This window comes from Grammomys surdaster, unplaced genomic scaffold (genome assembly GCF_004785775.1).
Source record: "Grammomys surdaster isolate TR1022 unplaced genomic scaffold, NIH_TR_1.0 126278, whole genome shotgun sequence".
NCBI lineage: Eukaryota > Metazoa > Chordata > Mammalia > Rodentia > Muridae > Grammomys > Grammomys surdaster.
In genome coordinates, this window is record NW_021621078.1 from 8752181 (window position 1) to 8769484 (window position 17304).

Genomic DNA, 17304 nt, shown 5'->3' on the forward strand with positions numbered 1-17304 from the left:
ATTCCTATCATTGTTCACAGTTCCATAGATGACATAATAACTTTTGCTCTCAGTGCCTGTGGCACTTGGTTCTCATCATTTGGTTCAGATGCTGCACAGATGCTTTATATAAAGTTATGATGAAAATTTTCATTCCAGAGGAATCTACATATTTACTGGTCTTAGAATCATTGGATTATTATAGGCTGCACTAACATCTGCATGAAAATAATATGTGATATCTCTAAACTATCCAATATTATAAGTTCAAATCTCTATTCTAATTGTGCATAAAATTCAAGACTTCCTTTATTAATTACTGTCATTTATCACACATAGACTGACAACCATGCTTTTTGTGTACTATTTTACATAAGTATTATGTTTTGATTGTGATGTTTCCTCAAACTCATCTGTTAAGTCTTTGTTGCAAATGCAGTGTTCAGAGGACTTTGCAGACATGATGGTATCTTTACAACCCTGGCTCACTCAATGATGAGCCACAATATGATAGCATTATGGAGAGATTGGAGAACCTAAGATGAAGCACATGTTTGGAGGAGGTAGACCACAAATATATTTATGAAGAGTGCACTTGTTTCTGGTTCATCCTCCTCCTCTTCTCCTCCTTCTCTCTCTGTCTCTGTCTGTCTGTCTCTGTCTCTGACTTTCTGTCTCTCTCAGTCTCTGTCTTTCTCTGTCTCTCTGTCTGTATTTCTCTCATTCTCTGTCTCTCTCTGTCTCTCTCTGTCTGTCTCTCTGTCTCTCTGTCTCTCTCTCCCTCTCTCTCTCTCTCTGTCTCTCTGTCTCTGTCTCTCTCTGTCTCTCTCTCTCTCTGTCTCTCTCTCTCTCTTTCTCTCTCTCTCTCTCTCTCTCTCTCTCTCTCTCTCCTTCCTGGTTGCTATGAGTTGAACAGTTATTTTCTCCCATATCCTTCTATTGATGTAAAACTTCAATGTGAGATCAGGAATGTTAAACCAATAGACCCAGTACAGAAACCTCTGAAACCATGACTACAATAGTTCTTTCTTTTTTAAGTAGTTTATTTCAGATCTTCACTTTTGTGAAGAACTGACAAGAGGTGCACACATTCCCCAGCAGAAGAGCACACACTTGGAAACTATGCTCATGTTGTATACTACTGTCTGTCCTCTGTCCCTAAACTAGTTTAGCCACAGCAGCAAAGCAAGCTGTACACTTTGACAGCACCTCACCTCCATCTTTCTGAATACTTTTCAGTTTTGAACAGAGCCCTATCTGGATCACAGAGAAAGATGTCATAGGAGATTTCCCTAACAATTATGGAAGTTAAAAATTCTGTGGTTCTTCTTGAGAGAATTATTCTAGAGAGTGAGAAAGGTGGACTAGAGTGCTTTTTCTGTATATGGATATTTTTTGTACAATAATAGGAATTCTTTATGTCTGTTGGATCAATTTATAAAGAGCAACTAATAGCTTTGGTAGTAGCCTGCATTGTTTGCAGGTTTCTATGGTGCCCCTTTGAACAATTCCTTGATTAGATGTAACATATTCAGGGCACTGGAAGTTTCTTTACAAATTGAAGGTAATGTTGTATTGTTGAAAACAATACCAAGATATCTCATGGAAAGGCAAATTGTTGCCTAACTTTACACCTACTAAATATTTTCCTGGTATTAGAAGGTATTCTGTACAGTATTGGAGCAGAAAGGTAAACACTAACTCAGCTATAAACCCTTTTTTCTACAACAATGACCTATGTTTCATGATATGTAAAAGTGGCATAAAAGGTGAGAGTAACTAATAACTATCTGATTGTTTTTATTAATTTGTTTGACTAAATCAAATATAATAATATAAAATGTTCACCTCAATACTAGAATAGGGAACTCAGCAGAAGGTAAAGGGCCTCGAATACAGGTACAAGAATCAGAGACCCACAGACTCTGGAATTCCATACAAATACTAAGCTTAAAGCTAAAATATGTACACAGACGACCTGGTGCAGACCTGTGCTTTCCACGTGCTTGTTGCTTCAGTCTCTGTGAGTTCATATAAGCATTGCATCTTTGATTCAAAGGACCTTGTTCGTCTAGTATTCTCCATCCCCTCTAGCTCTTACGCTTTTTCTCTCTTCCTTTCTTTGGTCAAAGTCTTTGACCAAAGACTTTGGTTAAAGTCATGTACTACCTACCCTGGGCCTAAGTTTTTTATGACCGCTACACCTCAAGATGTCTGTGCCAAGATCCATGTCAGAAACTTGTGTCTTTCAGCCTGAAGATCTGGATCATAGGTGTACCCTCAACTTCTGGATCATAGTTCATTCCAGATATAGTCAAATTGACAACCATGAACAACAATTACACCCTAGGACTCAGGACTTTGTTGGGTATGGGTTTCATCTTTGCAGTGTACTTTAAACCAAATGAGAAGTTGATTGGTGTACTGGCTGGTTTTGTGTGTTAACTTGACACAAGCTGGAGTTATCTAAGAGAAAGGAGCCTCCCTTGAGGAAATGCCTCCATGAGATCCAGCTTTAAGGAATTTTCTCAATTAGTGATCAAGGGTGGGAGGACCCATTGTGGGTGGTGCCATCCCTGGGCTGGTAGTCTTGGGTTCTATAAGAAATCAAACTGAACAAGCCAGGGAAAGCAAGTCAGTAAGTAACATCTCTCTATGGCCTCTGCATCAGCTCCTGCTTCCTCACCTGCTTGAGTTCCAGTCCTGACTTCCTTTGGTGAGGAACAGCAATGTGGAAGTGTAAGCTGAACAAGCCCTTTCCTCCCCAACTTGCTTATTGATCATGATGTTTTGTGCAGGAGTAGAAATCCTGACTAAGACAGTTGGTGACTCTTATAAATTCTGTGTTGTATTCCAGAGAGAACAGATTGTTGATCAAAAGTTTTGTGGCCAGGTTGACATTTATTTATTTTTTTAAATTTTTTATTTATCAATCATTCCATTTGTTTACATCTCAAATTATATCCCACTTCCCAGATACCCCTCCCCCAAGTCCCCATCCCACATCCAACCTCACCCCTCCCCTTTGCCTGTATGAGGATGCTCACCCACCCACCTTCTTCTGCCCCATCCTCCAGCATCCCCAAGGCCATCTTCTGCTACATATGTATCTGGAACCATGGATCCCTCCAGGTACACTCCTTGGTTGGTGGTCTAGTTTCTGGGACCACTGGGTGGTCAGGCCAGCCTATGCTGTTCTTCCAGTGGTGTTGTAATTCCCTTCCGCTCCAGTTCTTCTGCCAGCTCCCCCACCAGGCTCCCTGAGCTCAATCTGATGGTTGGCTCCAAGCATCCACATCTACATTGGTCAATTGTTTGCCAGACTTTCCAAGGAACTACCCCACTAGGTTCCTGCCAGGAAGCGCCTCTTGACAGGCAACAGTGTCGTGTTTAGTGCCTGTACACATGATGGATTGGGTTGGCATTTATGTTTCTCATTTGGTAACCAGCAGAATATCTCCTAAACAAAAGACACTAGAGTGTAGATAGAAGTGAAGGGTCCATGGGGGTACCCGTTCAATTTCTCCATTTTCAGTGAGTCGTGTTAGTGTTGTCCTCAATAATGGAGCTCCACTCCCAGTGTGCAGAGAGTAATCCATTGTCTTGGGAAATCTCAGAATTGTTTGAGGATTTACATGCCAATTTATTGGGCAACCACTCATTTAAGTCAACTCCATGAGATGGAACTTATGTCTAACACTGTTCTGGTTACCAGGAACTTGGGACTAGATAGACCATAGAATTAGGATAAATTAAGTAATATTGTTCTACTAAAAGTGTAGCAATATAATGAGTTATAACAACATTCTGCTCTATCCAGTGGTCAGAATCTTACTCATTTAACATCAGAGAAGATTTTTTTCTGCAGTAGATGGAATCAGAGGCTCACAACTGGACAATGTGCAGAAATTGATAGACCTTGGGTTACTGAGAACTAAAAGGGATGTTTCCATCAAACTTCTTTTCTCAGAGCTCAGGGAAATTTGTAGGAAGAGGAAGAATTGATAGAACCAGTAGGGATGGAAGACACCTAGGAAACAGTGCCTTTCAGACACAGCAGGATTGATACACATATGAATTCCCAGTGACTGTTGTTGCATACCCAGGACATGCACAAGTCAAAGCCATATGGAGTCCTAGGACTGAGAGGGGACATGATCATCTGTCTCTAACCTAGGAGATACCTCCGATTGACAACCTCTCACAAAGGAAAAATTAGTTTTCTCCAATGGAGGAATCTCACTACATATATAAACCACACTAAGTGTGGTTCTTATGTCCAATAGTAGATGCACATCTCAAAGCAAACCTAATGGTATTTTTATTTTAAAATTATTTTACTTGGAGGAAATAATTTTTTGTCTGGGTTTTTTTTTTTACCTTATTAGTATTTTGCTTACATCTTGTGTCTTCTAATTTTATATTGTTATATATCTATATATACTACTTGTACTTTTCCTTTCTTTTTTTTTTTTTACTTGCCTATTTGTCATCTAACGAGCAAAAGAAGGCATAGATTTGAATGTCTTGGGAACATCTCAGAGGAGTTAGAGAGAAATAATAATTAAAATATATTGTATGGAAAATATTTTTTCAATAAGAACAATAAGTACAACATGAAAGAAAAATCACATTTTTTTCAGTTTTTAGTTGTCTTTATATATGAATTATATAAATTAAATCAATGTGTATAAAATATTTTTTGGAATTGTTTTTGTAATTTGATTGAATGCTGAAATAAGTGTGTGACAAGATGACATCTTGAAAATATTTAATCTTAAAGTCAAGGAATATTGCATTATTAAAATATTTTCTAAGCCTTTATATTTTTAATTAATAATTTTTAGTTTTGAAAATATAGAGTTTACACATACATTAGTACTAGAGTGTGGAACACCAGTATTCACCTCTATGTTTTCTATGTGTGGGTGCAGTGCAGCCAATTGCCTGGTATGCCTTCTGTCGTGCCTTCCTGCTGTGTTGGTTCCTAAATCATCAAACCACAATGCCCCCCTGCCCCCAAAAACCACTTTCCTTGGCAGCTTCATATATGTATGTAGTGCATTTTAGTGACTTCCATCCCTGATTCTTCCTTAATAAAATCTAAAGGTTTCTGCTACCTCCATGCAGTTGCAATCTGACATAATAAATGGAAAATTCCAGAGATTAACAGTTTAAAATGACAGGCTGTCCTGTGCATTCTGATGAAAACTGAGCTCTCCCAGTCTCCATCCTGCAAGCAATAATAATCACTTTATCTAGTATTTTCACATTGTATCTGCTGTCCTTCTTGTGAGGTGCTCTTCAGCCATCTTGAGAACCACTTGAACTTTATTCTCTAATGCCTCATATAGGGAAATCAGGTAAATCTTCAAATGAAGCTTACAGAGCAGCCTAAATCTATATCACATTGCTGTGTCCTGACTTTACTTTGTGATACACAGTTATTTTCTGAGACATTGAATTGTATTTACCTGTGTGAGGGAGAAGCTGATATATTTTGAAAAGTTAATAAAATATTTAGCAATTGACAATATTTTATATGTACTTTCATATTTGTATCCTATGATGTTGCTAGATGGGTAAGTATGAACCATTTTCAGATTCTCTGGGATTCTGCACAAACAATTATGTTGCTCATGAATAGCTTAATCACTATCTGAGAGGTTTTCCTGTTCTTAAGAGAAGTCATGATCAATGTAACTCTCATAAAGCACAACATTTAATTGGGGTGGCTTACCATTTCAGTGATTTAGGTCATGATCAGCATGGTGGGATATATGGCATTGTGCAGACATATTTTGTGGCAGAGGAGCCATGGGTTCTATATTTGATTTGAAGGCAGGAGGTCAAGGCAAAGATTGTTTTCTGTAGGCAGCCATGAGGAGACAGAATTCCACACTAAGTATAATATAGCTTCAGCATATATATGAGACCTTGAATCCTTCCTCCACAGCGACATATTTTTTCTAACAAGACCATACCTCCTATTAGTGCTACACTGTATAATCCAAGCATTCCAACACGTGAATCAATGGAGTGGGAGGTATACCCGTTTAAACCACCAAAATCACATAACCAAATATATAAATATTTAATATTTTCTTGTTCCTTGCTACACCATGATAAATGTATGTAATTTCCAAGACTTAAAAATACATTGAACTTGATACATAGAAAAAGACAGCTATTGAATTTGTTGGGAAAACAGCAAAAATAGAATTTAGAGTGTAATTAATGCCACAAAATAAAAATATTGGAAAAGAAACAAGATCTAAATTTAATTGTATTAGGAAACCAGAAAAAGATTAATACTTTAAAGTTAAAAGAAGTAATGAAAATAAACACACACACACACACACACACACACACACACACACACACACTAAACCAGTAGAAATTGGAAACAGATATCTGTTAATGAGTTGATGATATTTGTCATAGGTGGGCTTATCAGTATTATTCCATTTTTACTCATTGTTATATCCTGTGTAAGGATTTTTTTCTCCATTTTCAAGGTTCCATTTCTCAGAATATCTACAAGATCTTCTTCTCCACCTGTGGCTCTCAGCTGTCTGTGATCACTTTGTTTTATGGGACAATTATTGGTCTGTACCTATGTCCATCAGCTAACAACTCTACTATGAAGGAGACTGTCATGGCCCTTATGTACACAGTGGTGACTCCCATGGTGGACCCTTTCATCTACAGCCTGAGGAACAGAGACATGAAGAGGGCCCTAATAAGAGTCTTCTGCAGCAAGAAAATCTCTCTGTAATGGCAGTGCTTTGGATTTTATCTGATTTTATGTAATAAATGTATTGATATTAATATTTTATATCAGATCTTGTCCCTCATCATAGGGTCTACAAGGAAGTCCATGATAAATAACTGTTCAGTAAATAAAAAAAAGAAGAAGTTTGGTGCAGTAGTCAAAGTAGGAAATATTGTCTTTGATATCTTTCTACAACTTCTTCCTTATCTTGCATAATCAGTCCTGGAATTGCACAGTGGATGAGATACTGTCTAATATGATCTCTGTTCCCCTTATGTTACTGCAAAATTTTATCATGTTAACCTGATTTTGTGTTCATGAATATATCAGTTGAAACAGTTTAGTTAATGTAACTGCCCAAGCTGCCCCATATTGGGTGCCAGTTTGTAACAGCCCATTCTGCCCTATGTTAGGTGCCACTTTGTAACGGCCCGTTCTGCTGCTCCGGTCCACAAGTCAGGGTCTAGCAAGAGAGAGAGTGGGGATGGAGGGGTGAGAGCTGTGAAGAATGGAGACAAGACAGAGGGTCTGATCAAGTTTCTCTTTATTGGAAGGAAATGCTGAGTATTTATACTCTTTACCATGTGTCTTGCCCTTGTGGACAAGCACAGCTGAAGGCACTACGTCATGTGCCTTGCAGCATGGATATCACGTGCGCCTAGCTAGCAGCTTGAAGACCACACACGCCTAGCAGTGTGGAGACCATATACACCTAGCTGCTGGCGGCACTAAACAGCAAAACAAGATATGTGTGAAAAACAAGATGTTTATCAGAGTGTGCTCAGCTGTTGTAGGCTGTTGAAAACAAGTCTCTTGTTAGGGTATATGGCTCGAGTTGGCTGCAAAGATGATAGCCGCTTTTGGCTAGGAGTTGGCTCCCAACAAGTTAATGGATTTATGACGCTGGATAATAATGAAATAACTTCAGTAGCCTACTTTCTTCTAGTCTTTCCTACAGGTTTTCCTATGTTGATTTTGACATTATGTTTTTCTCTTAACTGTCCATATACTTTCTACCCACGTTATATTTTCTGAGTTGTCGTGATCCTGAATAAATTTGTTAGAATCAGTTTATACAATTTTCATTTGTATAATTTTGTCTTAATTTGGAATTGATTTATAACTAGGGACCATTCAGTTTACTTCTCTAAGATGAGGGAAAGAAGAACGAAAGATACAAGTTGGTAGTGCCTCATGTGTGTTCATATTTTTCTTTGTAAAACATCCATTCCTAGTGGATAGCTTTTTTTTTTTTTTTTTTTTTTTTTTTTTTTTTTTTTTTTTTTTTTTTACCAGTGTGACAATCTCAAAGATGTAGAGAAAGTTCTGTTTCATAGACTGAAGATTATGAAGTTAAATAACTTCTCATCTCACACGAAGGAGCAATGTGTGAATGTGTATGAGACCATAGAAAGCAAGTCTACTTTTTTGTCTCATTAATATAGAAAGAAGAGTTTTTATTTTTTATATATTTTGAGACTATGACATGGAATAACCTTTGTCCATTCATTTCCTCAATTGTCTTTGGTAGTTGATGACACACAAATCCAGTTGTTTATACTCTGCTGACCACTACCTGCTGCCACACCATCTTCATGTGAAGTCAGTCCTGCCTTCAAGGGACCTTTCACTACCTGGGGAACTTGAGCCTCTGTGTAATCATCAATAGAAATATGCACACATTGAGCTCTTCTGTTTCCACAAAGTCTTATCTCCATACTTTATCCTGTTTCTTGAATTATGATGTCATATCCCACCCATTGATCTACATAACCACTACACTGCGTGCACGCACACACACACACACACACACACACACACACATTTAAGAAAGTGGATAATAGCTCATAGAAGTTTGAGTTTTACCTTTTTATTGAATCTTGTTTTATAATATTTAGTATTATAGTTCTTATATAGTTAAGATTGCATCTGCTTTTGTCATAGCCAAACTCTGAAATTTCAGTCACAATATAATAGAATTATCAGGGACATGACAGAAATATGTAAATTAAATCTGTTTCCTCCTCATGTGAGAAACAAAGTTTAAAAGACAGAAATAAAGTTTATGATCAATAGTAATGACATTATATAAAATAGCTATAGAATGGAAATAAAAGATCTGCTGAACAATACAAAAAATACTACAGTGCAAAAATATAGTCTAGAATGTTTTATTTTTAAACATTTTCAAAAATTTAACTTACACATAAAACCATAAAATTGTATTAACCTAATAGAGCATGATGAATACCATATGTAATGTAGATGATTGGCTGTGTGGGAAGAGAAGAGGCGGTAAGGAACAAAAGAGGTTAACAGAAAAATTGAACAAAAATGTTAGAAATCAAGCCAGATGTGATAACACGCCTGTGGTCCCAGCTCACATGCAGCTCAGGCAGAATCATCAATGTAAATGTGAGGGCAACCCAGATGCACAGTGTGACCCTGTAAAATCAGCTTCACTGCACAATGAAACCATGTGTTGTTAGCCTTGCTTGCTGCACAGTATAACCCTGTGAGGTCAGCCTGAGTGCAAAGTAAGATCCTGTGAGGTCAGCCTGAGATGAATAGTGAGACCGTTTGTGGGATGGAACTCCCAAACATTGATTTTGGGGCCTGTGGAATATTGAGCATGAAGTTATCATATGAATGGGATCACATAGCTACAACAAGTTGTGGGATCCAAAAAATTGGTTTTGCTTTTATTATTCATGCAAATACATTATACAATTTATAATGGTCACAAATAGAATGATCAATCAAATGATGATCAGATAAATAAAATGTATTATGCTTGTACAATGAAACATTGTTCGACAACAAAAATGAATGAATTGTTGGTGCATGCAACCATGTAGGTTAATTTGCATACATGACAAATATAAAGAGCTGATATTTCATAGTGAAATTTCATTCAGATACCTTAGAAGCCATATGACAATGGTCATGCAAAAGCTCATGTACTTCTGCATATTTATGTTTTTATCATTGGTTAATCCTGAGTCACAGAAATGTTCAATGGCTGAGAATAAGTGACTATGATATGCATCCATAGTTGGGATCTTATACCGACCATCCCTTCTCCAAGTGTCAGAGAGCATCACGGAAGAAGGGGTAGAAAGGTTAGAAGAGGAAGGGGCTGGAGTGAAAAACTGTGAGATGCTGATTTCTGGTGATGACAGCTATTGCAAACATAAACTTACAGTGATGGTGGTCAATTAAACAAGACTCATACAGGTTCAAGCCAGTTAAACTGTCCAGTTTGATCAATTCCAACAGAATTTACATCCTACCCCTAAATGAAGAGCTATGGGTAATTGACTATTGCAGAGAGAGGAAGCATTCTTGTTCTGCAGTGTTGAGCCCCCAGATGGGTTATCCAATACAAAGTCCTAGAAGCATATACATTCAGGCAATGCTAAATGTGCTCAGTGAGCTGTATTTACATGTGGATTTGGTTATGTGTATGGAAACAACCAAGATTAAAGAAGAGGAAGCTGTGAATTTGGGATAGGTGTCACATATAGGAGGAATATGACAAAGGAACGGAAGAGAAGAAGTGATGTAATTGTATTTTAAATTTTAAAATAATCCAGCATGGAAGCAGGAGGGGTTCTTAATGCCCCACTTCTGTCTGAGGAACTCTTGGCAGTTGACAGCTGCTTGGGGAGGAGGAGTCTCTTTTTCTGTGGAGGGGGAAGGACATTGTCAAGTTGCCCACATACTACTTGACAACCCCACACCCATATGCATATGGGCAACACTAATTTGATTATGGGTTACAAAATAATGCTAGTTATTATTATCAATAATAATGACCTTAGTTTATAAGAGAGATGTACAGGGGAGGAGGGCAAAAGAGTTGAAGAGAAGGTATTGAGAAAGATGTGATGACGATGGATTGTATACATTATAAGAAGTTTGAAATTATTAAAAATAGATACATTGAGAGAACATTAAATTTTCCCAAAACTCAGAAGCTTTAAATTTTTGAAGTTCTACAACTGTCTTCATGTACATGTATACATAATGTACAAATAATTAATGTATATGTAATATATGTGTATCTGTAATGGTCATGTAATTTATATGTATGTGTATGTATATACTTATTCATATATGTAATTTATGTCATATCCATATTATATGTGACAGAAGGCATTTAGGAAAGGATATAGCAAGCAATTGAATTTTCCGGATAAGGCCCACCATTTAGCATGGCTGAAATGGGTGTGTCTGGAGAGGCACAGCCCTAGAGACTTTGTCCTAGGCTTCCTTTTTGCTGCTGACATGCCTTTCCTGTCACTATTACATAGCTCAATGATTCCTGGGCATCAGCCCATCCTAGTGGTCAAATTTCCTGCAGATCAACATAAAGATAAACTTTCAAGAATTAATGCTGTTTAGATGAGTGATGTTATAGAATTCCTGATTTGATTCAAATAATTTTAGGAAGAATGTTTAACGAGATGGTGTTAGTTTTTTTCCCCCAAAATGTAATAAAGTTAGAATCAAGAATAGACTATCCTCTTCCTCATAGAATAGTAAGTAAAGGCTACATAATAAGTAATGTAATGAGCTTTCATAAATTGCACTAAGAAGAGAAATAGGCTTGGGACAGATTTGTGATCAAGGAAAACCATTCATTCTAGGTCAGGTCCAAGGATGAGAACTTAGGCGTGCACTATGATAAAGCAAGGTGATATGAAACTGTTCGTTTGACCACATAATGAGATTATAGAATAAAACACTGCTTTCTTTTTTTTCTTTTTTTAAAAATAATTTATTTTTTCTCAAATCATAATTCATTCACACAGGAGTTATAAACACAGAAAGGCAGGATGTGTGGAAGGGAATGACACTGGAGTGTGGGTGTTCAGGGGGAATACAGATATAGGGAATACAGCTGTAGCAACAACAAACCCGAAGAACAAAAAAAAAAAAAAAAAAAACAGACAAAAGAAACAGTACAGAGAGTTCTTGAAAGAAGATATTCAAATGGCCAATATATAATTTTTCAAGTATTCCACATCCCTCACCACGAGGGTAATCAAAATGAAAAGTAATTTGAGAAATTATTCCATTCCAGTAAGATAGTCCATCATCAAGAAAATTTAATGTAACCAAATATTGGGGAGAGGACTTATTCATTGTTTATCAATGTATAAACAGTTACAGACTATATATATATATGAGCATTTCTTAATAAAGCCTCCCCACCCCCCAAAAAAGGCTTGTGATGCTTTGCTCAAGCAGACACTTGAGAGATCACAAGATGTTTGGAATGGTTATAAATATAACACAACAGGCAGTGGATACTGCAGTGTGGTATTGGTATGCCATATCACTCTTTTCTGGTCATCATTGAGCTTTGCTGATGCTGGTCTTCACTGAGGACACTGTTTGGTACTGGCATGTCATAATATTCTTTGCTAGCCATCGTTTGTCATGTCTTTATAGAGAGAAATGCTCCAAAGAACTTCTTGTGTTGTTCTGCTGGCTTCTTGTGGCCTACAATGAAGAGCTTATATTCAAATGAAATATCAAGAATAGGAAAAATCTGTAAGAGGATAGAGTAGAGTGCAATTGCCTGTAGATGGTTGGAGGTGACAGTATGTGTGAATGGGCACAGGAGTCCTTTGTGGGGATTACGGGTTTGAAACTGCAAAGCAAATGATTTGAAGACCATTTAAAATACTAAAGGGATTTAGTTATACTTATGAAAGTGAAGAACACAGTTCTTTGGAATGACCCAGTTGGAACTTGAGTCTACCATCCAATCACTTTTGTTTCTCATGTCAACCAAATCTCAGAGTAGATGGCTTCATTCTTTTTGGGTAATTAAAACCAATTGACAGACAAGCAAAATTTGGTTGTTCTATGCCGAAAATACTGTGTCTAAAGATCTGAACACATTCTTAGATTGCATTTTCTATTTCCATATTTACAAACAAAAGTTAGTCAACAAAAAATAATTGAAAAGAAAAGTTAATAATCTCTAAGAGCCCAAGTAAGAGTTAGAACAATAAAGAGCAATATTACTTGGGAGCTGAATATTTGTGTTTTATTATTATTTACAGAACTTCCTATAACCAATGACAACCAAGTTTAGAAAATTATAACGAAAGAAGGAATTCAAATGCCATCTATGGCCTCATGACCAATGTTGAACATATACAACATGGAATTATAAAGTAATCTCACATATATTGTGAGGAGTTTGATAATGGTGGCAGGAGGTACAATTAATATTTTCATAGAGAGGTAAGAAGCAACATGATTAAACAGCATGTGAACATGGGCTTCTTTTCTATTGGCTTGAGGAAGCCTTAAATATGTCACCTGCTTGCTGTATTCCTGCCTTTTCACACATTGACACACATAGAAAGTGGAGTGATGAAGTTTAAACTTTACAAGAAGGTTGTATATCTCCCCAAAGTCCTATTATATAGATAGTCATGTCACATTGAGATGCTGTCCTTGGAAAAGCTTCTCAGTATGTGGGGTTATCTATGGTCTCATTGTGCTTAAGAACTACTGTTGGATGGGCTGGAAAGATGTCTCAGAAGTTTAAGGTTAGGCTCACATCCCAAATATGAAAACTACTGATGTTGTCTTATGAAATGTTTTGTTTTATGGAACAGTTTGAGTCATTAATAATCAAAAAATTCCTGATAATATGGGAGGTTTTTCAGTTACTCTTCATCTCTTTCTCTGCTAACAAAATGGGCCCCAGTCAACAGAAGCCATAATGGTTACCTAAACGTGGAATGTATATGTATCTTCCCATGGCTGGCTGTACTGTTGCTATTTGTTTATTAGTATTGTTTGCTGTTGTTATTTAAATTCTACCTTCTATTAAGTGTAGCAAATTGTGATCAATGACTAGAATTGGTTTCCATGAGAGATCTCTTAGGTAAATTGGTCCCAGAAAGGTCCTGGGCAATTATTATTGTCTTTAATGAGTTACATAGGATCTGTACTCCTCTGGGATACAGGGCACCTAAGGCCCAGGGATGGCAGCAAGAGTGGGGTGTGAGTAGGCATGGTGCTGATAGGTGATGAGTACAGAGGCTGCTATTCCTGTGTCTGCAAATAAAATGAAGGTGAGCAGGATCATGAACTATAAACTAACTCATCTTCAGCAGAGCTGGATTAGTCAGGAAATTAGGCAGGTCAATTGGAATTGCTGTCAATTGGAATTCCTGTGTTATTTATGACAGTTTTGTAGGTATGATAACTTTCTTCTTTTCTCTGTCACCCAAAACTTCTACATACTGTGCTAGAATTTGTTTCATGTTCATCATGTAGCCCATTCATATTGATGCGTTTATTCCAAACACTCATTACGTCCTTTTTTCTCTATAAAGAGATAAAAGCTTACCATTTCAACACAGGAACAACCCTGTGAGGTAGATGTCACTGCTGTAGTGCTGAAGGGTTGTTTAGTATGCTTTCACCTGTGAGGTCTTAAATACTGAACTGTGTCCTCATGAAGATGATGATTATTTGTATGTGTTCATGGTCACAAATCTTTGTTTTACTACTAATGTATGTGCAGTCCATTTAGAGACTATCTGCATAGCATCCAGGATTTTTCCAAATCAACATCAGTGTTAAACCCTCATGATGTGTAAATTCACTATCATATACAGTATAGACATTGAGGAACAACTCAAGTGAAAATTCCAAAGTACCTTGTTGCTTCTTTTTTGTAATCCATAAAGTATTTCATTCTATCTGTTCTCTACACCAATATCTATGATATTCTGTGGATTAAAGCATAGGGGTATTATTTGTAGTCACCAGTATTATTGAGATTGCAAATGATTAACCCTAACAATGCAGAAGTACAACATTATATCTCTGACAAACAGTATAGAGTTTAGAATTTATTCCTAAGTATTCAAGAGTTTCTATTTAAATGGAAATGTTTCTACATTTGAGGTTAAAGCAATCTGTATTAGTTTGAGAAGCAGGTAAGAAATGTTTGCTGACCAAATTATGCATCATGACGAGGACTGACCCTAATTGGAGATTAAGGATAAGTATAAAGAACCAAACAGAATAAATGCATATATTAACTTTTCTGCATATAGTTTACAATTGATATGAGGATAGCATAAGGCAGTGACTAAAGTATTAATTGTATGGTTTATGTATAGGTTGGTAGGGTACATCACTGCATGTCATATACAGTACAGAGATACACAATAAATTTAGCTGAATGTGTAATAAGCAATAAGCCTGATATATGAGAATGGGCAGGTAAAAGGGGGTAGTTAAAGGTAGGAGAAGGATGGAGGAGTCAGTAAAAAATTGTGGGACATAAGTAGATTGACCACAACATTGAACAAGGTGAGAAAAGCATTTGGGAACATGTTGGATGTAGCACTGGTGCATGTGAGATAATAAAAGAGCATTTGTGTCCCTGATAGGAACTTTATCCTTAACCTCATACCAATACTGTTAATCTGAAAATAAATCAGAAAAGAGGTGAAAGAACTCCTCTGTTTGAATTCCACAGTGTAAATGAAGCATGATGAAGAAGAGAAAGGAGACATCAGAGTATGGATATGAACTGAGTCTGCTTCTTCAGTAATAACAAGATATGATCCTCATGTACTAATATAATCTCACAGAGAGGAATAGATGAAATAGGAGAATGGAAGAGTAACTGAATAATGCATGACAGCAGTTTAATGTGTGACAAGGAATCAATAGATCAAAGTTCACATAGCTTTGACTTAAAACCGAATTTGTTCCTTTTAACTTATCAGACTAGATAGGGGGAAGAGAGAGAAAATCTTTGGGTGACAATAAAGGGAAGACATGAATTTTACATTGGGCTTTTGAGTTTCTGATGCCTGTAATAGAGACAATAGATAGAAGATGGCTATTTAACAGTGGAGCAAAAATACACGTTCCAGGGACATGTAAGCATGAATTTGAAATGTTAATATAACACAATGGAGCATGTGAAATTTTCTTGACATTTGTATAAAATTATGATGATAAATCTTATACAAACCCTTTAAGAATATCAATATACAAAATAACACAAGACACATTGCAAATAAACAAACTAGTTATGCAGAATGAGCAGGAAATAGGAGAGAAAATCATTAGTCCATTTTGAATCTTTATAGAAATGACATAGAACTGTCAAAGGAATGATGGGAAGTAGAAACTTGTAAGAGATAAATTGAGAAAAATGATTGTAATGTTTACAGATACTAGGAGTTCTGAGACCATGGTTATTACGATTACTTTCACATCCATTGCTGTAGAACATACAGCTTAGATATATATTTAAGTTTTAAGAGATCCTGATATTTTCTCATTAGTACACTGAAGAATGATAATGATAATGAACAACAAAACTGTCATCACCCAGTTCCTCCTACTGGGCCTGCCCATCCCTCTAGAGTACCAACACCTGTTCTATGCCCTGTTTCTGGCCATGTACCTCACCACCATCTTGGGAAACCTGCTAATCATTGTCCTTATTCAACTGGACCCCCATCTCCACACACCCATGTACTTGTTTCTCAGCAACTTGTCCTTCTCTGATCTCTGCTTTTCTTCTGTCACAATGCCCAAAATGCTCCAGAACATGCAGAGCCATGACCCGTCCATCTCCTATGGAGGCTGCCTGGCTCAAATATTCTTTTTTATGGTTTTTGGAGACATGGAGAGCTTCCTTCTTGTGGCCATGGCCTATGACCGCTATGTTGCCATCTGTTTCCCTCTTCATTACACCAGCATCATGAGCCCCAAGCTCTGTACTTGTCTAGTGCTAGTCTTGTGGATACTGACAACATCACATGCCGCAATGCAAATTCTGCTCACGGTAAGACTGTCTTTTTGTGAGAACAATGTGCTTCTCAACTTTTTCTGTGACATATTTGTTCTCCTAAAGCTGGCCTGCTCAGACACTTATGTTAATGATTTGATGATACTTATCATGGGAGGGCTCATCATTATTATTCCATTCCTCATAATTGTTATGTCCTATGCAAGGATCATCTCCTCCATTCTTAAGGTTCCATCTACCCAAGGAATCTACAAGATGTTCTCCACCTGTGGTTCTCATCTGTCTGTGGTGTCTCTGTTCTATGGGACTATTATTGGTCTCTACTTATGTCCATCAGGTAATGATTTCAGTCTAAAGGGGTCTGCCATGGCTATGATGTACACAGTGGTGACTCCCATGCTGAACCCTTTCATCTACAGCCTGAGGAACAGAGACATGAAGAGGGCTCTAATAAGAGTCACCTGCAGTAAGAAAATCTCTCTGTAATGTTGGCATTTGAGGTTGTTACCTAATTTTATCTAATAAATGTATCGATATTGATATTTTATATCAGATATTATTCCTCATCATAGGACCTACAAGGTAGCCCATGCTACATAACTGTTCAGTATGTGAGAGAGAAGAAGTTTGGTGCAGTAGTCAAAGTAGGAAAGATTATTCTTGATATCTGGCTACGTCTTCCTCCTTACCTTACATAAACCATCCTGGAAATACAGAGAGGATGAGGTACTGT

General features: G+C 37.1%; 1 protein-coding gene across 1 annotated transcript; it reads left to right on the plus strand.

Moving 5' to 3' along the window:
* Positions 1-16118: 16118 nt before the first annotated feature.
* Positions 16119-17057, plus strand: LOC114613827 (olfactory receptor 1496-like). The gene has a single exon (XM_028759220.1). It carries the CDS (start codon positions 16119-16121, stop codon positions 17055-17057), a length of 939 nt encoding a protein of 312 aa, XP_028615053.1.
* The last annotated feature ends 247 nt before the right edge of the window (positions 17058-17304 follow it).

Bases quoted from the DNA above. Each gene is read 5' to 3' on its own strand.
- LOC114613827 (XM_028759220.1), top strand. From the start codon at position 16,119: ATGATAATGAACAACAAAACTGTCATCACCCAGTTCCTCCTACTGGGC.